Below are 26485 nucleotides of genomic sequence, written 5' to 3'. Positions count from 1 at the left end.
GGTTCTCACCTTATCCCACCAGTGAACCACAAGCAACCAAGCACCGTATTGAGAAGAGTGGGGTCGTGTATAGCGGCCCCCTCTGGCCTGAGTGTGTAGGGCGGTTCCAGGGGAGGGGGGTTCTGAGGGACTCTCCTGGTTGGCCTGTACTCATGGCCCATGCCGGATGGGTCTGAGAGTAAGGACTGTCTCAAGTAATTTTACTATTATAGCGTGTTGAGACTCTTGGTCGTTTGCTCTCCTGCTCAGCCTCTGAGATTGCAGTGACTGGAAATGTGCATCCCGAGGCAGCCATCAGAGTCGTCCAGTGCATGGCCCGTTTCATGGCTGCCTACTTCACCAACGAGCCGCTCTTCGTCCTGCCGCCTCACAGTGTCAGTGTTCTTCCTCCGCTTCATGTTAAGACAGGTAATACGCTAAACAAAAGCTGCTCTTCTTGCTTTTAAGTCAGTATTCTATGGAGTCTGCACTGTTCTGAGACCCAAGCTTGTTTCCTTTACTGAACTTATTGTTTGTTTTCATTTTTTTGATGTTTTTTTTCCCCAGAGACAGGATTTTTCTTTAGTTCTTGAATAGCTGAGATTGTAGGTGTGAGCTTCATAGCTTATCTTCCTTCCTTTGATATTTTCCCTTGTTTATTATACCCACCCACCTGACAGTAGGAGGTGTTAGAGTCTCATGCCTGCTTGGCAAGTGCTCTGTCATTGAACTATACTTCAGACCCCTTTTCTCTTGTTGATTGTTAAGACAAGGTTTTATGTAGCCCATGCCCACGTAAGCTTTAAACTCACTGTGTGGCCAAAGAGAGCCTTGAACTCCTTTTGGTCCTTCTGCTTCTGTTTCTCAAGTACTATAAGTGACATGTGTCGTGCTTGACTGCCAGTGTGTGTGTGTGTGTGTGTGTGTGTGTGTGTGTGTGTGTGTGTGTGTGCTGAAGCCAGAGAAGACCTCAGGTGTCTTGCTCTGGCACTATCCACTCTTGCTTTCTTTGACTTCATTTTAAGTTGGGCAGGCTCCCTCACTGAGTTGATTATTCTGGTGGGCCAGCAACTCAGGATCAGTGTATCTGTGCTGTCCCAGTACACAGATTATAAACATGCACAAGCATGCCTGGCTTTAAAAAATGTGGGTTCTGGAGAACAAACTCAAGTCTTCATGTGTAGAAGCCAACCACTTTATTGACTAAACTCTCTCCCCAGATACCAGTCCTTTTTTTTTTAATGAAAAGTAATGTGTTAAACATTTTGTATGTTTTGAATATTTTCTGAAATTGGAAAGAATGGCTCTATGGATAATGTAAAATGAGATAAAGTACAGTCTCTTTCAGATTTCATAATCTGCTATGAAAAATTGGAACACATTTCTTAATAGCTCAGTTACTGTACATTATAATCCAATACATTTTAAAAGATTATTTTTAGTATATGTGTATGTTAAAACCCAGAAGAGGACACTAGGTCCCTTGGAACTGGAGTTACAGGTGCCTGTGAGCTGCTGGTCATGGGTACTGTGAACTAAATCCTGATCTGGTAAAACACTCCATGCTCTTCACTAATCCTTTGTGGCCCAACAGTGCTCAACTAATGGGTCGTGACCCCTTTGGAGACCAAACAACCCTTTCATAGGGGTTTCCTAGAGCCATCCTGCATATCAAATATTTACCTTACAATTTATAACAGTAGCAAAATCATGGTTATAAAGTAGCAACAAAAATACTTTTATGGTTGGGGATCACCACAACATGAGGAACTGTATTAAATGGTCCTGGCATTAGGAAGGTTGAGTACCACTGCTGCAGCCCCTGGTCTGGTACATATGTATGTGCATTTTATCTAACTAATTAAGCCTGAATCACCTTTATTTTGTGCACTTACTCTGTTTCTGCTGTGTTTTATTTTTAGGGATGTTTGTATTTTATGCATAGCCCATTTAAGGAAGTATATACTTCAGTATTAATAAAACTATTCTAGAGGGCATTATTTCATTTTATATGCCTCTTCATTGTCATGTTTGAAAATATTAACTAAAAAATATTTCATGAGATTGGGTCTATGGATGCAATTGTGATATCATTTTTTCTAATTGATTGACAGAGCATTCCCTGAGACTTATTCCTCTACAACACTCTAAGGTGGCCAGTATTGTTAGAGATCAGAATCTCTCAAATGTGTGGACAGTTGAATATACCCTCGAATTATTATTTATTGGTGGCCTGATTCCAGAGGCTGTGTGGATGGCACATAAACTTGGCGACTGGAAGACATCTGTTTCCATTGGTGTGGCCTTCCAAGTGTTCTGTAAACATGATTGCAATTCTGTGCGGTATGGATTTTTAAAACATCTATCGTGTGCATGTGCTGTGGTGTGTATGTACATGTGCATATATGTCACAGCATCTATGTGGAAGTCATGGAACACTTGTGGGAGTCCTTTCTACCGCGTGTGCTTCAGAGAAAGAGGAATGGATTTTTAGAGACACTTCAGATATCGCATACTAGCAAGTGAGGGAAGCCGGAGCCGTTCCGTGTAGGAGATGCTCTTCGGGTGCTCACTGGAGGGCAGGTAGCATTGTGAGGAATTGAGCAGCTAAGGAGTGCGAACATCTACGCATGAGCAAAGGCATTTGGCAAAGAAGTTTTGGGTTATTTTGGGTACAGATATGTATAAAGGACAGCAGTGAGAATAGAGAAATTGGATCCTCTGAGGAGCCTTTTTGTAAGTAGGGTTAACAGAGCAATCGACTCCATATTTTCTTAAATACACTTACTTCTTGATGTAAAATCTTTCCTTTTTTCAAAAACTTAATTTATTTCTCTTGTTGCAGGTCCAAGAAAAAGGGGATGGACCTTCCATTAAATATGATACCAGCACAGATTTTCAAGGAAAAGCTGCAGAGTTTTTTAGGTCAGCCAGTCTCTCTGCCAGCAAAAAATGAAAAGGGCTCAAAATATAAGCAATTTACAGGTATGTTCCCTACATAAGTCCTAGGTGTATCAGGTTGTTATGAACTCTGCGCTATTACAACTTAGGAATATACATAGAAATATAAACACCCTGAAACATTATCAAAAATTGAAAGATGATACTTAATCATGGGGGCACCGACAACTGGTGTCAGTGAACCGGAGCGGCAGCTCGGTGGCAAAGGACTGGCCTGGCACCTGCTGAAAACTGATGTCAGGTGAGAACATGCTTACAGCTCAGGAGTGGAGCACTTGCTTGACATGTGCAAGTCCCTGGACTCAGTCTTCAGCACTGCCAAAACCAAACGGCCATACTGGAGTACCTTTAATCCCAGCACTTGGGAGGCAGAGGCAGGCGGATTTCTGAGTTTGAGGCCAGCCTGGTCTACGGAGTGAGTTCCAGGATAGCCTGGACTACACAGAGAAACCCTGTCTCCAAAACCAATTAAAAAAAAAAAAAGACCTTGCCATTTATACTCACTGCTTATCTTGTTACGACCTTGATCATTCTTTCTGAGCGAGCTACCATACCTGGATCATGTTACCTCCTGTCGTGCTTGTTAGATCCCATTGAAGAAGAAGATGCTAATCTGCTGTTTGGGTCTGTGCAAGAAGTGCTGAAAGCAGCAGTCATGGCTGAGGCAGATATCCTTTCAGAAACACTGCAGCTGTTGATGGCCTCCGCCAAGGACTTCAGTAAGAAGCTGTGGGGCTTAGTGCCTGTCGACTTGTATCTTCCAGCGCCTCCGTTGTATTGCCCCCAGCCAGCTGTTCTTAGTGAGGTGAGCTCAGCAGGGTCTTCTCTCAGTGAAAGTTGATATTGTTTGCTTTTTAAAAATAGCCTGGTAATAATAATTATGTTAAAAATGCAAGAGCTGAAGATAAGCTTCGAGTGTCTAGCATGACTAGTTACATGTACAGTCTTAGGTAACATACCAAACAGCTGTTTAAGTAACAGATAACTTTTCTGTTGTCCTCAGGAACATGGTGACAATCTTCTTTTAAAAGCTGAAAAAGATAATCGCCAAAAGCTGTCTGGAATCCTGCAGCGAGTTCTCCTGCTTTTCCGGGCATCTCAGTGCTCCTTTCCTGTAGCGCAGTGGTACATCTTACAGCTGAGGTGGGCCAGAAAGGTCATGCAGAAGGTACGCAACGTCTTAGTCATTCAGGTGCCGTCTAAGGCAGCCGAGAGTGCTCCCCTACACCAGTGCCTGCTCAGGGGAGTCCGGCCTCAGAACCATAGACCTTGGGCTTATTTACAATAAACAACTCAGGCCAACTTTTGGCGGGGATGACACCATGAGGTGAGTCTCTGGGTTAGCGCACTCTGTATGGTAATAGAAAATGCCACTACGTAGTCAGTTCTTCCAGTCTTTCTGCCCACCAAATGCTGGAAGATTTCCTCTGTTTAAGACCCCCCCCCCCAACTTCTAGAAAGTTAAGATCTTTGCTCTGTGGCAACTCCAGTAGTTCCAAGCATGGACAGGTAAGAGTGAGTTCTTGGCTGTTTGTCAGACTTCCTTCACTGTCTTCTGAGACGTACAGTTTGATTCTGGACCTTCCATGCCTTTACACCTTGACCTGTTCTGAAGCTGAGTGGGTATTGGATATGTTTCTTTATACAGTTGCAAGTCTTTATCAGCAGGTATTTTTGAAAATTGGCCTCCTTTTTTTTTTTTTTTTGGGAGACAGGACATTGTATAACCCAGATTATCCTTTAACTTAACCCTCTGAGTGCTTAGGATTCACCTTGGCAGAAATGCACCACCATACCTGTCTTAGAGTTTCTATTTCTGCACAAACATCATGACCAAGAAACAAGTTGGGGAGGAAAGGGTTTATTGAGCTTACACTTCCATGTTGCAGTTCATCACCAAAAGGGGTCAGGACTGGAACTCAAGCAGGTCAGGAAGCAGGAGCTGATGCAGAGGCCATGGAGGGATGTTCCTTACTGGCTTGCTTCTCCTGACTTGCTCAGCTTGCTCTCTTATAGAACCCAGGACTAGCAGCCCAGGGATGGCACCACCCACAAGGTGCCCTCCCCTCTTGATCACTAATTGAGAAAATGCCCCACAGCTGGATCTCATGGAGGCACTTCCCCGACTGAAGCTCCTTTCTCTGTGATAACTCCAGCCTGTGTCAAGTTGACACACGAAACCAGCCAGTACAATGTCTGACCAAAATTAGTGTTAAAAATATTTATATACTCATGACATACATGTCTACACCTAGTTTGTTAAGTGAAAGTTGGTGTATGCATGCCACAGTGTGTGTGTTGGGGTCCAAGACACCTCAGGTGTCAGTCCTCACCTTCCTTATCTGGGACAGTGTGTTGCTGCATATGCCAGGCTGGCTGGCCTTGAGTCTTCCAGCGGTCCTCCTGTCTCCCCCGTTATCTTGCCACAAGAGCACTGGGATTACAAACTGGTGCTGTGTCCTGGAGATGTGAACTCAGGTCCTGACGTTCACATGGCAAGCGGCTTATCAACTGAGCCACTTCCTTAGCCCCAAATTACCTTTTGTTTGTTTGCTTGCTTGTTTTGAGATGATTCCATGGTTCCCTATGCGGGTCTGGCTAATTTAGTACTTGCAGTTAGAACAGATTAACCTCCAGTTTAGTGATCCATTTGCTTTTTCTTCCTGAGTACTGAGATCTAAAGGTGTGTAACATGATGCCTGGCCAAGTGAGCCTTTTTTTTTTCCTGAGACAGGGTTTCTCTGTGTAGCCCTGGATGTCCTGGAACTCACTCTGTAGACCAGGGTGGCCTCAAACTCAGAAATCTGCCTGCCTCTGCCTCCCAAGTGCTGGGATTACAGGCATGTATTATCACCGCTGCGGCAGCCTTTCTTTTTTTTTTTTAAGGGATTATTTATTTTATGTATATGACTACACTGTTGCTGTCTTCAGACACACCAGAAGACGCCATTGAATCCCATTACAGATGGTTGTGAGCCACTATGTGGTTAGTGAGAATTGAACTCAGGAACTCTGGAAGTTCAGTCAGTGCTCTTAACCGCAGAGTCATCTCTCCAACCCCTCAAGTAAGCTTTTTAAAGGAGAAAATGAGGTTTAGAAATTCACCTCCTATAAAAATATGCTAAAACCATTTATTGTCATCACAATGGAGATAAAAAAATAGATGGGTGGTTTCCAAGGTCAGGAGAAGGGAAGATGGAGAGTAACAAAGGGCTCCTAATGTGTGTATATGTGCATGGTGGAAATGAAAAAGTTCTTGAATTAGACAGGTATTATTTATGGTTGAGTAGTTGAATATAGCAAGCCCAGCCAGGTAGCCATTACTTACAAAAGATCTTTAAGATACTTACAAAATGACACTGAATTAACTGTCTGTACCATATTAGTTTTCTGTTTTCATTCTAACAAGTTGTCGACATTTCGTGACCTAAAACCTTGCCTACCCCTGATGTTTCTGAGCATCAGCAGTCCTTCGAGCCAAGTTGATTCTACTACAAAGCTATTCAAGGGTAACAGCAGAACTGTGCTCCCTTCTAGTGTCTTGTCAGGAAAGTCCATTTCCAGACTCACTGAGCTTGTGACAGTTGAGTGGCCACGGGACTGAGGACCCATTTCTTTGCTGGGTCTTCTTCGTGACATCTGACTAGAAAGGTCTTTGACAGAGGGCTGTCGTTAGCACGCGCACAGAGCATTGATTAGATCATATCTTTCTTGAAGTGACAGGTGGAAGGATGCTGTAAACTTACACTGTATCTCTTTTTTTTTTGATATCTATAACAGCATCCTTCTCTAAAAAACAAACAAGCAAACAAAGTCCTTGACACATTAGAGACACTAGCTGTCGTGTCCTGCTTCCTCATTGCTGAGTGCCGCTCACTGGGCTCATTCTGTTTGTTTCCTGGAAGCTGCTTATCGATACCTACCTACTGAAATACACAGGTTTGGTTTTATTCAGGCTCCGATCTGGGAAAGAATCCTTTTTAACAATCATGTACTTCTCTGTCTCAGTTTTAAAAATGATATAGCACAAAGAATTTGGGTCAAGTCAGATCCTGTGTCAAGTTCCCCTTCAATTCGGCTACTTCTTCTCTAGATTGACACTTATTGATGGTCCGCATCTAGAGTCGTTATCTTTTAGGAGTTGCCAATTGATGACTTTCTATTGTCATTTATAGATTTACTTTTTTAAAAGTTATGTAAGATTTTTTTTTACTTGTTTTAGGTACTGCACATTTACTTTCAAATGGTATTTAAGTATTTTCTCACTCATGACTGTAGGGAAAAACTGAGATGAATCTAGGAAAACTGATAAGAGAAGGCAGCTGGTTTAACACCTCCTTTTCCGACAGAACGTAGCTATTGAATGTCTTGAACTGGGTTTGTGCACGGAGTCTCTGACAGTGCAGCTCGCTGCAGGCCGCTGCTTATGCTAGAGGAGGAGGTGCTGCCTGTGCTCTGCGCCGGCTCCTTGACTGCCTCGCCTGTGAAGATTGTTCACTACTGATGACTAACATAGTCTCTCCTTCTTTTCAGATTCGAGTGAAAGGGTCCCTTCCTTCTCTGAGTTCTTTCCCTGAATCCTTACTTAATTACTGTAAAGGAGGAATAGCATTCTTTAGACCTGGAGCAGCCGGAGACCACACGCTTGATGAAGTTTCCATCAAAGCCCTAGGTTTGTCAGAAATGAGCTGTTTGGTTGGGACTCAGACGAATAGGACCTGTAATAGGATTCTCACTTGGTCTGGGAACGTTTCTAAATTTACGAACAAGCTTGAGTTAGTAAATACTAACTGTAGATACTGTACCTAGGGATTTACACTTAGACACTCTCCAATATGTATGTATGTGTGTAGATGCTTTATATGTATGGTCATAAATTAAACTCTTATTATATAAAACAAATTGTGACAATTGTGGCACTGTTGTTGCTTCCTTGTTTAAATTTGGATTCGAGCACTAAAGAATACCTTTTCTGTTGCATTCCTTATAGGGGCTGTCCTTACCACCACACTGTTAACTGGACGGGCTTTGAACCTTCTGTAGAGATGAACCAATTTTGTTTCCTGTTTTTCTGATTGAACCTATCTAGGTTTCTTTTTATAATAAACAGAAAAAGACATAAATAACCTGCAGATGTAACTCGCACACCCTTTCCTTTTACATTTGTGTTTTTAGGTTGCTTCAGAGAACTTTGTGCTTTGTGCTGGATGCTGCATATCCGAGATAAATTATCATACACTTGCAGGCAGTATCAGAAAGCAAGAGAAAATGCAAAGATAGAAAAGGTATGTATAGGCTCAAGAATAGAAAGTATTACTGGGGAAATTACTGCTTTATAGAAGTGCTTACTAAGTGTAGTAAACTATTTTTTTGAACTTATGCTGGTCTGTCCACATAAACTGAAAAGACAACTCTCTTGTTCACACAGGACCTCGAGGTGGAATTTGACTCTTGTGTGGTTGAGCACTGTTTTGAGGCACTGGAGTGGGCCTGTAGGATGCTACCATTTTCTCGGTTTTTTAATATGGAAGAACTTATTCAGGATATAATTTTGAGCCTTATTGGAGAACTACCACCAATCAGAAAGGTAATATGATTGTTGGTAAAAATATAATAAAATAACAACTAAATCTGAATAATAGGCCCTGCTGGATTTCTCTTGTGTTAGTTAGGGATGATGATGCCTTTTCCTGTCAGACTGGTCGCACTTTGGGTAATATCCTCCAGGTTCAGAAAGATAGCTCCTGTGCGATCTCACAGCTAGATCCTAGAGCTTGTTGAAGCAGAGAGCAGAATGTAGTTACCAGGGCTGGGGGTGTGCTGGGAATAGGGGGGCGTTAGAGGCGTTAGAAGTTTCCATAAATCCTTGAGAGTAACGAATCAGTGTCTCTCAGATCCATTTCGGTAATTTTCTTCCATGGATTTTTTTTTAATGTTAGTTCTGAGTACATAGAGAAAAATAAAATATTTTTTAAAGGGTGGGGAGGAATGAAGAGATGTTGACTACAGAGTCCAAACTTGGATTTATGAGATGAATTGGTTCTAGGAACTAGTGTACAGCATGGTGACTATAATTAATGATATGCTATGATTTACTGAAGTTTAATGAAGGAAGTAGATCTAACGTGTTCTTATTGTACATGTGCACACATATAGTTATTACTACATTTGGTGAATGACATGCTATTTGCCTGATAAATTATGTATAAATTATATATCAGATCATTGTATCCTCTATCTTGAATATACATAATTTTGTCAAATATTTTAAAATACAATAAAAAAGGAAGAAAAAAAACAATGTTGATTTCTGGTAGCTTGGTTGAACAACAAAAGAGTTTTAAGTAGACATTTATGTTCTGACTTAAAGTGTTTGAAGAATTAAAAGGAGAAAGAAAAAGACTGATGTTATTCATAAAACAATTTTTTTTTCTGAAGGTAGCAGAAATTTTTGTGAAAGCATTTCCCAATCCTGAGGCTATAAGGGTTCCTTTAAGAGAAAAATACCACTCTCTTCAACAGAAACTCAAACATGGTGTTGTGAAAGGTATTTGCTATTTCTCAGATATTTAGTGGATACTTATTGTTGAAGATGTTCTGTTATTAAAGGATTTATTTTTACTTATGTGTGTGTGTGCCATGGGTGTGCAAATGTATGTGTGTATGCCATGGGTGTGCAAATGTATGTGTGTATGCCATGGGTGTGTAAGTGTGTCTGGAGACCTCAGTCCCTCTGTGCTCGGAACTGAGCCCTATCCTTCTCTGGAAGAATAGCGGTGCTGGGGCTGCTGAGCCCTCTCTCCAGCTCCAAGATGCTCTTGTTTTGAAAGAATCTGCTGTCTGCCACCCAGGTCTCTGAATTTCTGCCCATCCCTAAAGGTAGAGAATGAGTGGATGTATGAGCCCATTACAGAACTAAGTACATTGGTTTGCAACGAGATGGAGCCGACTTTATGTCATAGCTCTGTGAGTAACTGTGGCTTAGGCAAGTTGTTCAGTATCTAGGCCTTTGCTTTAGACCTCATTTCCTTATGTATAACTAACATGGTTATTCTGTTACCGACTTGATTAGTTTGTATTGAGAGAGGATTGGTTATATAAGGTGAGGGTCTGGGCTGCCCTGTGCTGCCCTGTGGGGAGGGTCACTTGCACTCATGTTTCCAAAACCACTCTGGTCCACACAGAAGAATCCCCTCAAAACGGAATAAAAGAGATCATGTGCTCTGTGCACTTCATGTATTTATTGAAAACTCCTATTTTTCCTCTTTGCTTAAATTTACTTACATTTTTTATTCTATCCTGTACATTCAAGGTGGCCTTGTAGATTTTCTATTGTGGCGAAATGTGTAGAACACAAAGGCTGCTTGTCATGTAACCTACCTACCTACCTACCTACCTACCTTCTTACCTACCTACCTTCTTACCTACCTTCCTTCCTTCCTTCCTTCCTTCCTTCCTTCCTTCCTTCCTTCCTTCCTTCCTTCCTTCCTTCCTTCCGTGACATGCAGAGCAGACCCGGGGCCTCTCGGCATCTTGCTCACGCTTCGCCAAACTACAGAGTATGCTAGCCAGCCATGGAGAACCTCAAATTGTCTTTTTTGTTTTCTTAACTAAAGTACTACTGGCTTCTTGTGCAACTTGCACTTGCATAGGTTTTGATACTTTTTTCTATCTTTTAAAATCTCCTCTTTCTAGATTAATAACACTAAACTTTTTAATAGATAATCTGGGAAAACCTTATTGTTGTGATTTCTCATTACTTGTAGTAAGAAAACCTTAATTTTTGCTAAAAATATTCTCTATTTTCCCACTCAGTGAGAAAAGAAAATAACTTTGCCATTCTTTATTCATAATTGTATATCTGTTAAAGGCGAATGAGGCGTTTTACCTGCTCATTTCTTGCATTGAGGTGCTTGTCAGTGATTGGCCGGCCTGGCGGCTCTTCACGGCAGGCCGACCTCCTGTGCAGCTGCAGCTGTCGTTCTGTGGGTCTCTTCTTCCGAGCCAGTTTTGCCGAGTTACCTACATACTGTAAGGCATTGACAGCTTCATGAGTCAGGCCATCAGGGTGAAGGAAAGTCGTATTAGCATCCACTGTATCAGAAATGCCTTCTTCAGCTGTGGCGGGGTTTGCTTGTTTTGAGATGGGTATTCTAATTCGCCCAGCTCTGCGTCCTGAGTGGGTATAAGAGCTGCAGGTCCACACGGACCTATCCAATTCCCCTTATAAGACACCTTTTAAAAGGGAGAGAGGGAATCTGGGTTCTTTTCCTTTTATTATTTTTATTTATTTTTAATTTATGATGATTGATGATGATAATGATATGATAATGGTGATTGGCTCTTCTTCAGCTTCTGCAGTTCTGGAAAGGGCCATAGCTTTCCAACAAATACCAAGGAAAACATAATCTCAATAATGTAGAAGTAAGTCTTGGTAGTTAGCCAGTCAGAATTGGATCCCTTTCTTCCTCCCTCTCTTCCTTTCTTTGACACAGCCTTGTAGCCATGCATAGTCTAGAACCTAGTGTGTAGACAAGGCTGGCCAGAACCTGTTCCGATCCTCCTGATTGTGCCCCCAAGTGCTGGCATTGCAGTCATGTACTGTGCCTGCCTTAAATCTTGAGTTGAAACATTTCTATGAACCCCGAGGACTTTGTTTTTTCGCCCAGGTCCTCAGACTGAGGAACTGATGTCTGCAGTCATGCGGTCTGCCCATAAAGTGAGGGTGAAAGCCCTGAAGCGTGTGCAGAGGAACATCGGCGCGTTTGAGATGAATGTCTGGGAGCCGGATGGAGAAGAGGCAGCAGCTGCTCCTGCCGCTGACGGGCTGTCCCTGGGGACCAGCTGGAGCAGAAGTACACTCACGTTGGAACTGGGCAGCTCGCTGCTGCACAGTGATGCAGAGACCTTCTCTGAAACCTTGTCTTTTGAAGAAAAACCTTGGATACACTTCTATCAAAGGTATACCTCTGGGGAGGTTGTGGTACAGGTACCTACTTCCTCCAGAAGAGGACAAATGATGACCTTGTTTCCAACCCCAGAATCCTCACCAATAGAAAAGGTAGATAAGGGCCAACCTCTAACTCACAAGGGCCTTACGAGTTTATATATTTGAAATTTATTGTAAATGTTACTGGGATTATGGAGTGGTTTTGACATCTGAGATGACTCATGGGTAGACACAATTCAGTGGATGACTTGAAGTCTTTTTTTTTTTAATCTTTAGATTTTTTTTTAGGGTGGGTGAGGGATTGGGTGTGGTGTTTGTTTTTATTTGAGACAAGATCTTGTTATGTAGCCCTAGCAGGCCTGGAACTCAGATCTGCCTGCCTCTGCATCCTGAATATTAGGATTAAAGATTTGTGCCACCATGTCCAGCTTAATCTTTATATTTAAATACAAAGTTAACATACTTATTTAAATACCTAAAATACAAAATTCAGCTTTAAAATCCAGTAAAATGCTAAAAGTTGAAAATTCATATTTGATTTTTTTATGAGAGGTCAGAGTCACAATACACTAAATATACTGTATAGACTTCCTCAGGCCCTATGAGTAAGGATTATGGGATTTTTTTGAAACATAGTAGATGTTTTTGTTTCTAGTGCTGGAGCAGGAGCCCAGGCCCTGTACATTACAGATAATTGTTATATCACTAGGCTTCTATATTTGGGCCTTATCCCCAAGACATCTTATTACATATATACAAATATCAGCCCCTGCCCCAACCAGTAAGAAAACTCATCCAGACTCAAAATACTTCTGGTCCCAAGAATTCCAGGTAACAGATACACAGCCTGTCTTTAATTGGGACAGCTTTGATTGTTTGAAGCCTGTCATTTGATTGGGTAGCCATGTTATGTTTGAGGCCCCAAAGGAAGGAACTTGTACGCTTATCTTTAGAACTCTTTATAAATTCCTGGAAGATTCTTCCTTATTGTATAAACCTGTGGTTTAAGTTTTTTTAATTATTTATTTTTTTGTATATGTGTACACTATCACTCTCTTCTGACACACCAGAAGAAGGCATCAGATCCCATTACATATAGTCATGAGCCACCATGTGGTTGCTGAGAATTGACCTCAGGATTTCTAGAAGAACAGTCAGTGTTCTTAACCACGGAGCCGTCTCTCCAGTATGTGACTTAATATCTTGGGTTTTGTTTTGATTAAAATTATATCAACTATAAGGTGATATGTTCTCTTTAACTTAAAAACTATATAATCAGTAATAAAGTTAAATTGTCATATCTACTCCAAACATATTTCAACAACATCTAATAACATTTTAATAGTGTGCTTGTTTAAGAAAACAACTGTGCTTAAATACGTAGACTTACTTTGCAGGCTGCTTTTGTGCTGTCTAGGTAAGCAGACAGGCACTGACCTGGGCCCAGGGACCTCACAACTTCTTTCTTACTGAGAGATCTGAGAATCTGTGTTGTACCCTAGCAACTGTGTTGAAAAGAGTCACTTGGAAAGCAATTGTGGCTGACAGCTAAGGTGCCTGCCAACAGGTTTCATAGAGCAGTTTGTTTTCATTGTCATAATTTGAAAAGACTTTAGCATCTGCATCGTGGAACTCAAGGAATTGTGCTCCTTTTTTATACTGTGTCACTGAGGTTGAGAGAGGCAGTGGGAAAATAACTGTGGAACAGTGGGTGCATATTGATGGCTCATGACTTTTGTTGATTTTAATTTTCTAAATGTTAGAGGGCCATTTTCACCTTCAGAATGGATGTTCATATGTTTATTTTTATATTTGTGGGTCTGTGTGTTTGTCTATCTGTCTGTGTATTATGGTATGTGAGACATATGCACATCATGGCATTCCTGTGATTTCATGACCTGTGGAGGTCAGAGGACAGTTTGAGAGAGTTGGTTTTCTTGTTCCGCTGTGAGGACCCCAGGGACCACACTCAGGTCATGAGGCGTGGCAGCGTGTCTTTACCTGCTGAGCCAGCTTGGCAGCGCTCTCATTCTTTCTCTGTGGTAAACCTTATGTGAACACGTTTTAGTTATGCCTAGTTTCTCTTTGCATATTTACTTTAAAAATATTTATTTTTACTTTATGTGTGTGTCTGTGTACCAAGTACATGCCTGGTTCCTAGAGAGATAAGAGGGGCATTCGATTCCCCGAAACTCAAGTTACACATAGTTCTGAGCTGCCTGCCTTGAGTATGAGGAGCCAAACGCTGGGCCTCTGGCAGAGTAGCTGGTGTTCTCTAGTGCAAGGCCAGTTCTCCAACTCCTGGTCGTTCAACCTTGCAGAATAGTCTGCTTAGGAGAAATCATGTAGTTCATCATGCTTCACTGAAAGGACAGGCAATTGAAACACAAAAAGATACACGACTTAATTAATACAGAAAATGTTTTTTAAATCCATTATGAAATAAATACTAATAATTAAACAATGGTTAAATTTATCTTTTTTTTAATACCATAGGCATACCCCAAGTCATATGGAATTAGCATTGGTTGGTAAGCCCAGTGGTAAAAAGAAAATAAGTAATCAGAAAGAAAACTCCAAAAGAAAAGAAGATCATAAAACATCAGGAAAAGAAGCACTGCCTATAATCGGTGTTTGGGAATTTGAGCGTGACGATGATGAATATATTAACTTCCTTGAGCTCTTCTTGAGTTATGTTCTTGAAAGAGACCTTTGTTCCAGTGAGCCTGGCATTCCATTTTTGACAAGCTTTTCTGGGCACCTTAGAGAACATGAACTTAATTCTTTACTTTTTGATGTTCATACAACATTAAAACGACGCCAGAGCAGAACCAGCAGTGAGAATGTGTATAGAGCTGGTTCTTGCTTTGCTGTCACTCCTGAGTCACAGGACTCTGAAAACATGTACTCCCTAAACAGTGCGGGTGCCCAAAATTTAGAAAGCCAGGCCCTCTCAGCTTCAGAACTAGGTAACCAGCCAGGGAGCACCTCAGAGAACCCTCTGCCTGAAGTCATGAACCATGAAAAAAGGGCAGGATTGTTTGGCTTAAAACAAAAGCCAATTTATAGAGTTCCAGATGACAAACGAGAGAGACCCACAGTGCAGAGACCATCAAGCCACTCCTTTTGGATTCCCAAGCCCATTGAAACCGGAAGACACAGGTTCCGAGCTCTTCAGCACAGCGCTGCCCCCCCTCAGGAAGACCTTCCTCTGGCCCTTCAGAGCATGTTGGGAGATGCAGGGAGACTGGTAGAGTGGATGATCCGGTGGTCAGATCGGAGACTGCCCTGCGATCCTGGGGTCCCTTGGTCGTCCTGTAAATACAGCCCAGTAATCCGTGTGAGGACCTCAGCAGCTGCTATTCTCACCTCATTATGGCTTCTGGGGCGACCCTGCTCTGCGGCATACTCGTCAAGCAGTAGCGTTCCAAAGGTAATTGCCCAAGCTGCTCATAACAAGTGAAGCAAGTACCATTCTGTGAAGAACTTATTAAAGTAATAGCAAATTAATGACAGTGTTACTATACTCTGCATTCTTTGAGAAAATTACAGCGTAAGTGCCTTCAGGGAGGCTGTGAGGATTTTATTTTTTATGCTGTTTGTACATAGTAAACAGGGAAGAAAACACTTTGTTAACATTATAAATGTTTTTTTACATTTCTGTTTCTTTTTTTTTAAGTTTTAGGCATTCATTGATAAAGGGACTGGGCTACTTGGTTTTTACTACTGAAGTTTTCAGCAAATGCATTAGGGGGTGTTTTTACTTATACTCTTGAAACACAGGTTAGAAAATCTGACTCAGAAATCCAGCCATGCGGCAGCAATGCTTACCAGTCTTTCTTTAGCACGTTAGTGGCAAAGACCTTCATTCTAAAACAGTGCTGAAGAAGTGTGTGTGTGTGTGTGTGTGTGTGTGTGTTGTATACATTTTTTTCTGTTTTTTTAATGAATTTTTCTTTCCTTTTTAAAGAATAATTTCTGTTATTTTAAGGTATGAAGTTTATGTGAAATGAGGGTAATTGTTTTCTTGGAATTTGTATTTCTAGGTAATGTGTATCTGAGTTAGATACATTACTTGTGTTGTTTTACATTTTTTCCTTTTAGTTTTGTGTGTGTGTGTGGTGGGTTTTGCCTGTATGTGTGTCTGCGGACCACACACCTGCAATGCCTGAAGAAGCCAAGAGAAGGCATTAGGTCTCTTGAACCAGAGCTGTAGACGGTGGTAAGCCACAAAGTTGGTCCTGGGAATCACACCAAATCCAGGTCCTCTGGGAGAGGAGCAGCCAGCACTCTTAGCAACTGTGTCATCTCTCCAGCCCAGTCTCTCTCTCTCTCTCTCTCTCTCTCTCACACACACACACACACACACACACAGAGAGAGAGAGAGAGAGAGAGAGAGAACATGCTCGCAGAGGCCTGAGGTCAATCTCAGATGTCATTTCATCTGACATTGACATCTCAAGTGCTGTCCATCTGGTTTTTCAGACTGGGTCTCTCACTGGCCTGGAACTTGCTAAGAAGATTGGCCGGCTGGCCAGTGAACCCAGGGGTCCTCTCTACCTGCCCATGGCTGGGGTACAGCCATGTGCCAACACCCCTGGCTTTGTTCCATGAGTTCTAGGGGTCCAACCTGGGTCCTTATGCTTTCACGGCAAGGGATTTGGGGACAGAGCTATCTCTCAAGTTCAAAGATGACGTAATGGCAAGCGGAAAGGAATGAGTGCAGCCTGGTTCTTACTACACTTGTTTTATGGCCAAAACCAGTTAATATTGGTTAAATATGTGGAAGAATGGTTTTGTTTCTTTTCCATTTTTAAAAGTCCCCTGAAAGAGGGTTTCTGTGTGTAGCCCTGGCTGTCTTGGAACTCACTGTTGGCCAGACTGGCCTTGACCTCAGAGATCCCATCTGTCTGCTTCTGCTGTCCAAGTGCTGGACTAAAGGTGTGCGCCACTACTGCCTGGCTAAAGAATAGTTTCTGTTTGAGCTTTATGTAGGAAGTCAAACTTACTTTTTCCAGGTAGACTAAAGATTTGACCATTGTTTCTAGAAACAAATAGTTGGATGTACAAGTGCAGTAAATAGTGAATATATAAAAGAATCAGTTCTAAATAACATGAATGATATAAAAGTATACTTTTAAGAAGTGGTGAATTTCTCCGTATACAATTCTAAAATGGTTTCTTTAGGTTCTAGAGAATCATCGCTCTGAGTCTCCAGTGGCAGCTGAGAGAGAGAGAGACACTGCTGCTGACCCTTCAGTTGTAGTAGCAGCTCAGGCCAGAGCTGAGGAGAGAAATGACGAGAGCGGATGCCCTCAGCGCCTCTGGAAGTAAGTAGCTATGTGCATCCCCCTTCTCAGTGAAGTCTGTTGGCTCAGGAAGAAGATGCGAGCTCTTAAAATGAAAAGAACAGGCATTCTTTGAACTACAGGACCTAATTCCTTTGGAAAGACCCCTTTACTGTGAGCCAGCAGTAGGAGCAGTGTAATTCTAGAGCAGCTAGCCAGCTGGCTGTCACTGTGTTGATGGCAGTTCACACAGCAAGGCTTCATCTGCTCCACGTGTTAGAGACTGCTTCAATGCTGCAGCCTTACTGCTCTAGGTCTGTATGAGACAGGATGTCGGGATGGAAGTACATGGTAGAGGAAATCACCCACTTCTTGGCCAGGAAACAAAAAAGAGGAATGGCCAGCTCCCATCATCCTATTCAAAGGCACGAGTCCAGCAACCTGCGAGCCTCCCCACGTTTCCCACCCATCTCTCAGTACAACCATTGCCTCCCGCACTGCTACCCTGTGAGCTAAGCCTTGGATGGCAGTAGTCAGAGGGATGGTGATCTGGTGTGACGGATACCATGGCACAAGCATGCCGGCTCCTGGTGAAGGGCAAGATGATTTACTCTAGGGTTCCGAGTAAATGAAAGCTAGGCCCTTCCATGTATTAGAAATAATAAGAAAAATTTTTTAAAAGCTTGGAAAATATGAAAATGAAATTTGTTTATTGTTGAAAAAATGAATTAAATGTTGAGAATTTGCTTGTCTCTGAGAATGGATTCTAATTTTTACGGCTCCATCTTTGTTAGCAGACTAGCAGCTGAAGCAGAACACAGTGGAGTGAAGGAAACTGGTGGTGAGACTGTTCCTGTTCCTCCTAGGACCGAGTCAGAGTTTAGAGCTGTTGAGGAGAATCATTCACGAGTAGAGTCATTCACTCAAGATGACATGCATATCTCAGACGTTGACGGTCAGTCCTGCAGGCCAGAGTTTCCATTGCCACTACTAATTTATAATTAATATCATCCGAAATAGCTCCTTTATTCTTTTATATGTTTGCCTAGAACATAGCATAGAAGTAAAAGATTTAAGTGGTATTTTTCGAAATGCAAAGCATATTAACTTCCTTATGACTTGATTTTCAAGTAGAACGGAGAATGTGCAAGACCTTTCTATGTTAGCAGGCTTCTGGGCTGACTCACTATGCCTGAGTAGTGCCTGTCAGCCCCGTGATTCCTGTGAGCCAGCTGTGGGCCTCTCCCCAGTGGTCACACTTGAAACAGAGCTCCAGGCGCTTTGGTGGGAGTCACACAACTAACGCACGGCCACCCAGGGCTCTCCTGGCATTTACTTGGTGAAGAAGTAGTTTCTAGGTGTTTTTGAAATATTTTTGTATGTGGTTAGAAAATATTTTTGTTATATCATTTCCTGCAGTATCTCCTTAACCTAAGAGGGAGGGAGGGAAGGAGGGAAGGAGGGAGGGAGGGAGGGAGGGAGGGAGGGAGGGAGGGAGGGAGAGAGAGAGAGAGAGAGAGAGAGAGAGAGAGAGAGTGTGTTTTTCTTTAAAGCCCAGCATTCCCTTTGTTTCTGACCCTTGTAGACGGACCTGTTGGGCGTCTCCGAGGTCCTGGTGCTGTCAGCTGCATGCCAGTCTCACAGCTCTTGTCAGAGGTAAGTGTGAATGACACACGGCCGTGTGACAGTGACTTGGGGCTTCAAGGGCCGGGAAGTACTTAGCCCACTGGGCACTCTGCTGCGGCCACTGCCGTCTGTCACAGACGCACTGCCCTGTCGGCCGGATGCTGAGTTTCTCTGAGATTCTAGTCGTGCCCTGTGCTTTCCTGAAGTACGTCAGCAGGGTAGACAAGAGTGTCCTTGCTTATGAAGTGGGTCCAGTGTCTGTGATTTGAAGTTTCTCTGTATTGTTTGTTTTCTCAAAACCAACTTTCTAAGTCAAACATAGATCTTTCCTGTTATTTTAACACTTATTTAAAAAAAAAGCATTAGTTTTTCCTCATTTTGTGTTAGTTTTTACAAGTTAATTTACATGTGATTTATAAAACAGTCTACAGGCAATCCCTTGTCTTTCTACTTTAGTAGCTACAACTGCTGGCTCCTCATGATGGGCAAAAGGCAGGTCACATGTATAAGGACTGGCTCAGAGCAGGACTGAACCTCTTAAGGTTCATTTTGTCACTTTCTTTTAGACTGGTATTTAATGTAAAATTCAAAGTGCACAACAACAGTGATGCATGTGTGTCTCACCTCTTTCCATTGTGGGCCCGGGCACTGCTGACTTCTACAGCATTCCACAGACGAGGCTCAGTGTTCCAGGAAAGAACCGGCAGAGACCAGCGTGGGCACAAGTCCGACAGAACAGAAGGGGTAAGGCAGAAAGGATGACGGGGCCCTTGGTCACTTTCCTATTGCTGTGAAGAAACATCATTACGAAGGCAACTCTTACAAAACAAACCATTCAACTGGATGCTTGCTTACAGTTTCAGAGTCCATGATCTTCACAGCACTGGAGCAGTAGCTGAAAGCTTTTTATCTGATCCACAGACAGCAGAGACAGAGAAACAGACAGACAGACAGAGGGAGGGAGGGAGGGAGGGAGGGAAAGAGAGGGAAGGAGAAGGGGGAAAGAGGCAGGGAGAGGGAGGGGACAGAGAGAGAGAGGAGGGAAAGAGGGAGAGAGAGAAAGAAAGAGAAAGAAGAGGGAAAGAGAGAGGGGAAGGAGAAAAGGGAGGAGAGGGGGAAGAGAGAGAGGGCTATATAGATAGCATATAGAGCATGGGCTTTTGAAACCTCAAAGCCCAGTGACATAACCCCACTAGGGCCATCTCCCAACAGTTCCACTAATTAGAGACAAAGTATTCAAACATAGTGTGTGGGGACCTTTCTCATTCAAACCACAACATAATTATAAGCGGGTTTTTTTTTGAATTTTAGTGAAGCATTTCAGACATAATTTATATATTTTAGGTTGCTATTACTGCTTTTATTTATGACAGTGAATTGTTTTTGATAAATGTAATCATTGGTAGAAGTAATTGTTTCTTTTTTGCCTTTGTCCTCTTTCACTTGGCCTTGCCAAAATAAATTCTTCCTGTACCTATACAGAGGTTTATTCATCTACTAATTAGGGACGTAGAAAACCATCGTGCATCATAATGCACATGGCCTCATTGTCTTGCTCTGGCTGCTGCGTTCTGTCTGTAGGGCTCTGCGCGATGTGCATAGCTTGCTTCTGGCGCATCACTGTTTGAGGGAGAGGTGAACTCTTAGAATTTTAGAAATTAAAATTTCTATAGTGGCTGGTGGATAGTTGAGCCAGTAAAGTGCCTGTCATAGAAGCACGAGGGCGTGGGTGCCCCCCAGTGCCATGTGAACAGCAGGTATGACGACACTCATGGTTCTAGTTCTGATCAGGAGGCGTGGGCAGCTCCCTAGGACCTGCTGGCCAGGCACCTCACCTAAAGGCCAAGGCCTGTCCCCGAAACAGTGAACACTTGCTGAGGAGTGGCACCCAAGGTTGGCTGGCCTCTGTCCATGCCATGCTCCCAGGAGCACACTATTCCTACACAAGCCACACACAAGGGGTTTCACCATGTCTGTTGTCTCTCTGCCTCCCCCCCCTGCCTGACATAGCCATAGTTATCTGGGAAGAGCAACTCAGCTGAGAAAATGCTTGTCAGATTACTTATAGATGGCGTCTAGGGCATTTTATTTTTGATGATTGATGTGAGAAGGACATACCACCCCAGCAGTTGGTCCTGAATTGTATAAGAAAGCAAAGTGAGCAAGCCAGTGAGAGCAGGTTTACGCCACAGTCTCTGCTTCAGTTCTCGCCTCCAGGTTCCTACCCTGGCTTCCTTCTATGATCCCGTGAAGTGAAATAAACCATTTTCCTTGCCAAGTTGGCTTGGCTAGTTTTTATCACAGCAGTAGAAACCGAAGACACTTGATAAGAGAGGTAACATTAGACTCCTTTTCTCTCAGATCACAGATTTTATTTCTATTTTGAAAAGTTAATACATTTTTTTTATTTTGTTTTTGAGACAGGGCCTTACTATGTAGACCTGGCTGGCCTGGAACTTATGTAGACCAGGCTAGCCTCAAATTCATAATCTGTGTGCTTCTGCCTCACAAGTGCTGGGACTAAAGGCATGTGCCACTGCAGCCAGCTGAGGCATTTTTCCCATGAGGTGTTATGGATTGTTTGTAGGGCTTTACACGTGATGGACAAGTACTTTAAAAATGAGGTGTATCTCCTGTCCACTAAAGAATAAATTTAAAGCCCTGTGATGCCATTATAAGTATTAGCATTAAATATTTGTATTTGTAAAAATTTATCGTCACAGTTTCAAATATAACAGTAGATTCTCTGAGTAAAGTACCATTTATTCTGTGGAGCTGTGGGTCATAGGTGGCTTCATGTCCCCTAGCTTTAGATTCTATTTTGTCGCTAAGCAATCAGGGCTGCTCAAGTTGTGTATGCAATCATTGAGTTTTTGCTGTTGTTTGAATCTGGGACTAATTACTATGGAGACCAGTGTAAACAGATTGTGATTATGAGCTAAGCATGCAGCATTATTAGAGGAGTAGATTCTTAGGGGGCTGAGCAGTAGTCATGTGTGCACCTTAGAAAGGGTGAAGGGTGGCGTGCACCTAATCATTTATTTTTATTTGTAGTATGATTGAAGACTTGTCAAAATCTGAACATATCATTCCTCATTCACTTTGTATAGATGCAGATTCAGAAACTTCTAGGTAAGAATTTTTATCTATTGTACAACTTCAAAGTCATGTTTTAAAAATAAAGAGAATGTATCTCCTGTGCCATCCTGAAATAATTGCAAAATGTTTGTTCTAAACACTAAGAAAATAAGTAAAAGTAATATGATACATTGAAAAAGCAGCATAGACACAAAGTTTTGAGACCTCAAGTAATTATTTACAGATTTTCCTATATCTTTGTTTTAAAGGAATGAACTATGTTGGGATAGTCTTTTCAGAAAAAAAATCCAGTACTAGATATATAATTGAAATACTGTTCCAGTTCATCTTCTGATCCCTAATATAAGAAATGCTTTTAGTCCATTTTAATGTTCTTTCCTTCATTTTGCAGTACTGGGTGTTGAACCTAAAGTCTCAAGCAGGCTAGATAAGCTGTCTGCTCTGAGCTACCTTAACCCAGTACTGCCCTGCCCTACCTGATTAGCTTCTGCGACCAGAGATCTGTCAGGCTGCTGTGCTGAAAACCTTATTTTCTTCAGATTTATTTTCTTTGTCTTTGTAATTTCTTCTACAAGAGTTAATCAGAATGCTAATAAAATTTGCTGAGTTAGAAGGAAAATTCAGTACAACTTTATATAGAAAAAATTCTCATGCATGATCTCCTTGCTGGCTGATAAAGTGAAGCTCAGTAAAGTTGTGTTAAAATCGTCACATCAGTTGTGAAGTCTGTTGTCATGGATTTACCATGTAAATGAAGTTTTGGTTTAAAGCATGCTCATTGCACAACAAAGGGAAAATAACAGTGTTAAAAGGGATTGAATGACTGTTTACTTGGATATTACATTTGCCTGGTCCCTTATTTAGTTGATGAAATTTATTTGCTTAGAAAAGAAACTGGAAGTCTAGGTGGGGTGGTATATGCTTAAAAGCACTTGGGATGTGGGGGTAAGCAGAGCTCTGTAATTTAAGGCCAGCCTGATCTACTTGCTGAGTTTCAGGTTAGCCAGGGCTATGTGTAGAGACCTTATTGAAAGAAAGGATAGGGTAGGGGGAGGAGAAAAAAAAACACTTGTAGACTCACTATATTTAAGGAATCATTTCTTAGTAATTGTTTTGTTAACAAAAAAAAACAAGACTTAAGAATTCACTTTGGTCTTTAATTTTTTGTTTTAAATAAGTATTTTTGTTATCATGTATTGTAAATGGAGACTCTGGTTTGTTTGAAAATGAACCGGGCAGTAGTGGCGCACGCCTGTAATCCCAGCACTTGGGAGGCAGAGGCAGGCGGATTTCTGAGTTCGAGGCCAGCCTGGTCTACAGAGTGAGTTCCAGGACAGCCAGGGCTACATAGAGAAAGACCCTGTCTCGAAAAAACCAAAAAAAAAAAAAAAAAAAGAAAAAAAAGAAAAAAAAGAAATGTTTACATTTCTGTGGTTTTGTATTTACTAATTACCAGAAGTCATTTGTGCTGATAACCCAGGAATTAAACATTTTTTATCCTGTTTTTCCTCTTAACTCTATTTTCCAAAATTAATTTTAGTGAAAACTTTATTCTCAAGTCAGTACCATTAATAAGGATGATTGACTCAGATGCCTTCAGGACCAGTGTGGACTGTTCTAGGCTGTAACACTGCTGATAAACAAGCCAAGGCATTCCGACGATGGGTGCTGGGAGCCTGAAGAGTACAGGAATGAAACCTTCAAGGCCAAGGGAAAATGCTGTCTAAATATTTAGGTTATAGATAACCAATTGTTTTGGGTTTTTTGTTGTTATTGCTGATTGATGTATGTTTTTATTTAAATGTTTTCACATAGTGCACAGATTTCTGAAGTTAAATATAAACCATCCACATCTCCACCCCTCATGTCAAATGGAGCCCAGGTTACCTCACAAACACCTCAGAAGACTCAGGGAAATGAACACAGGGCTCAGTTACAAGATCCTTCTGATTCTGTCAGGCAGATGCTCCAAGATGAGATGTTTAAATTAGTTCAGGTAAGCATGTGGCTATGGAAGGAAATCTCCACCTTATATATAACTTTAAAATTAGCAAATTCATAGGAGTAGACTAGTCAGGGGAATTCAATGCATTTCTCTGTCCTTGTGAGTCATTGGATGTCATTCAACATTTGAGAATGTGGCTCTTAACTGTGATAGCTTTACTTGTTTTCATTGTTTTTAAGATCACATTTTGTTTTCTGTTTCTAGCTGCAGCAGATCAATTTTCTGAGCCTGATGCAAATAGTAGGACCATCTGTTGCCAGTCTCCCAGAGATGCATGGACTTCTTCAGCAGGCTCAGTCTGTGCATTTTGGGGAAAACCAAGTATCAAATGCTACGAGGAGTGATTGTATTGAAGTGAACAGCAGACAGAGAGTTTTTGCTAAACCACAATCCATGAGAGAGTGTACCAGAGAGCCTGGCAAGAATAGTCCACCAGACCATGAAAGAATTAGCCAACCTGATCAAGACAGTAATGGAGATACACAGGTAATTCACACAAAGATACTGCTAGGACTGAAGAAATAACCCAGTGACAAAGTGCTTGCTGAAGGCTTGAGTTCATTCCTCAGTACCAGTGTTAAAGAAGTCAGGCATGGTGGAGCACACTTAACATCCCAGTGCTGGAGAGGGAGTAGTGACAGTCAGATCCCTGCGGCTCACTGGCCAGAGCCTATGAGAGGCCCTGCTTTAAAACGACACAAAAACAAAGCAAAAGAGCAGAGGCTGGCACATGAAGAGTGACACCCAAGGTGTGGCCTCCTGCAGAGTGACACCCAAGGTGTGGCCTCTACCTGCACATGTACTCTTATAGTTTATTCTGGTTTATGTCTGTTCCTGTCCCTGACAAAAGCAACTTGGGGGAGAAAGGGCTTATTTTGGCTTGCTGTTCCAGGCTATTGTCTGTTATTGAAGGTTCAAGTAGAAGGGACTTGCAGTACGTAGTCACAGTCACATCCACAGTCAAGAGCAGGAAACAAATCCATGCCTCCGTGCTGGTGCTCAGCTCCCTTCACACTCACTTTGCACAGTTGGGAACCCCCATGCCTAGGGAGTGGTGCCAGGAGCTGTGGGCTGAGTCCCCCAGGGTCAGCTAACTTAACTAAGATGGTCTTCCACAGAGATGGCCGTAGACCAACTCAGTGTAGACAACCTGTTCATTAAAAATTATTTTTCTGGTGATTATAGATTATCTCGACAATTAAAGCTAGTCATACACACGAAATAGATAGTATTCATGTCCTTGGTTAATCGTTGGCTTTTTGCTATTTGAATAAATGTACTTTTTAGCAATTTTTCTAAGATACTATTTATTCAAATCATACTGAATATTATTTACAAAATAAGGAATTTGTAATATAAATTTATGTAATATTTTTCTTTCAGGATATTCCACATGGGACTATTCCTTTGTGTCGATTAGATGGCCAGTCTGAGGCAAAAGGACAGACTGGAGCACCTCGAGGGTTCGCACCATCTTCCTTTTCCCCTGCTCCTCCTGGAGACGCCGGCCTCCAGCTTCTGTTCACACCTGCGGCTGTGCAGAAGGCGCCTCTGCTGATCCCGCCTGCCAGAGCGGCAGCTCCCGGAAGTGGCTTCCCTTTGCTCCATTTTCAGCCCAAGCGTGAATTCAAGCCCCTTTCCTTACCCGTAGGGAGAATCCCAGAAGTTCCTTTCAGGCCCCAGGCCCCACCAAAAGAGGCTTGGGGCTTGTCTGACTCTTGCCAGCCTCCTGTGTCTCAGAGAACAGTGCCTCCCACGTTACCATCTCCTTCAGATTCAAGCCTCTACCATGCTGAAGCCATGAAAAATGCAGAGGCTGCACTCACGGGTGTCCCGACACGTGCGAGCTCGGATGAGTACGCTGGGCAAGGGCGCTCCGCACCTCAGCAGGATTCTTCGGTATTTATAAGGCCCCCTGAGACAGCTCTTCAGAATTCTTATGGACTTCCTTTATTGCACCTGCAGTTTAAGCCTCCGTATGTAGTCTCAACACCACCAAGAGCACTAAGTAGATTTCCCTCAGTATCTGGCACAGATGGAAGAAAACATCTACAACTGTCATTACTTCATCCATGCTTGCCCCCAGAGAACACGGTAATGACTTTCTGTGTGTGATTGAAGAACCGGGCCATGTGTTCCCATGCTGTAAATACTTACTGTATTTACAGGAGGACACATTTGAGAGCTCCAGAAAATGTTTTAACATCTATTTATTTTGGGTGTGAGTATGTGTCTTAGGGGTACTACTGCTGTGATTTTAAAAAAAAACAAAACTTGGGGAGGAAAAGGTTTATTTGGCTTAGCACTTCCACATTGCTGTTCATCGAAGAAGTCAGGACAGGAACTCTAACAGGGCAATAACCTGGAGGCAGAAGCTGATGCAGAGGCCACGGAGGGTGCTGCTTACTGGCTTGCTGGTCACGGCTTGCTCAGCCTGTTTTCTTAAAGAACCCAGGACCACCAGCCTAGGGATAGTACCACTCCAGTGCCGTGGGCCCTCTCACATCAATCTTTAGTAAGAGAAGTCCATGCAGGCCTGCCTAGAGCCCAGTCTTATGAAGACAGTGTCTTAATTGA

At 42.4% G+C, this 26485-nt stretch overlaps 1 protein-coding gene across 1 annotated transcript in view; it reads left to right on the top strand.

Annotated features, from left to right (window-relative positions):
- The window catches only part of Cplane1 (ciliogenesis and planar polarity effector complex subunit 1), an 86120-nt gene that overhangs the window by 23919 nt on the left and 35716 nt on the right, over positions 1-26485 (top strand). Inside the window, exons 16-34 of the mRNA XM_052159843.1 lie at positions 250-408; positions 2094-2322; positions 2825-2964; positions 3528-3745; positions 3944-4108; positions 7474-7612; positions 8116-8225; positions 8369-8527; positions 9379-9487; positions 11610-11901; positions 14387-15323; positions 17078-17220; positions 17973-18133; positions 18764-18834; positions 19469-19548; positions 21859-21936; positions 23719-23899; positions 24113-24394; positions 25292-26002. Of these exons, the coding sequence (XP_052015803.1) occupies positions 250-408; positions 2094-2322; positions 2825-2964; positions 3528-3745; positions 3944-4108; positions 7474-7612; positions 8116-8225; positions 8369-8527; positions 9379-9487; positions 11610-11901; positions 14387-15323; positions 17078-17220; positions 17973-18133; positions 18764-18834; positions 19469-19548; positions 21859-21936; positions 23719-23899; positions 24113-24394; positions 25292-26002 (4364 nt within the window). The remainder of the gene's footprint in view (positions 1-249; positions 409-2093; positions 2323-2824; positions 2965-3527; positions 3746-3943; positions 4109-7473; positions 7613-8115; positions 8226-8368; positions 8528-9378; positions 9488-11609; positions 11902-14386; positions 15324-17077; positions 17221-17972; positions 18134-18763; positions 18835-19468; positions 19549-21858; positions 21937-23718; positions 23900-24112; positions 24395-25291; positions 26003-26485) is intronic.

The sequence above is a fragment of the Apodemus sylvaticus genome, chromosome 16, assembly GCF_947179515.1.
Source record: "Apodemus sylvaticus chromosome 16, mApoSyl1.1, whole genome shotgun sequence".
Classification (NCBI taxonomy): domain Eukaryota; kingdom Metazoa; phylum Chordata; class Mammalia; order Rodentia; family Muridae; genus Apodemus; species Apodemus sylvaticus.
This window is presented reverse-complemented; position numbering and strand designations above follow the sequence as displayed.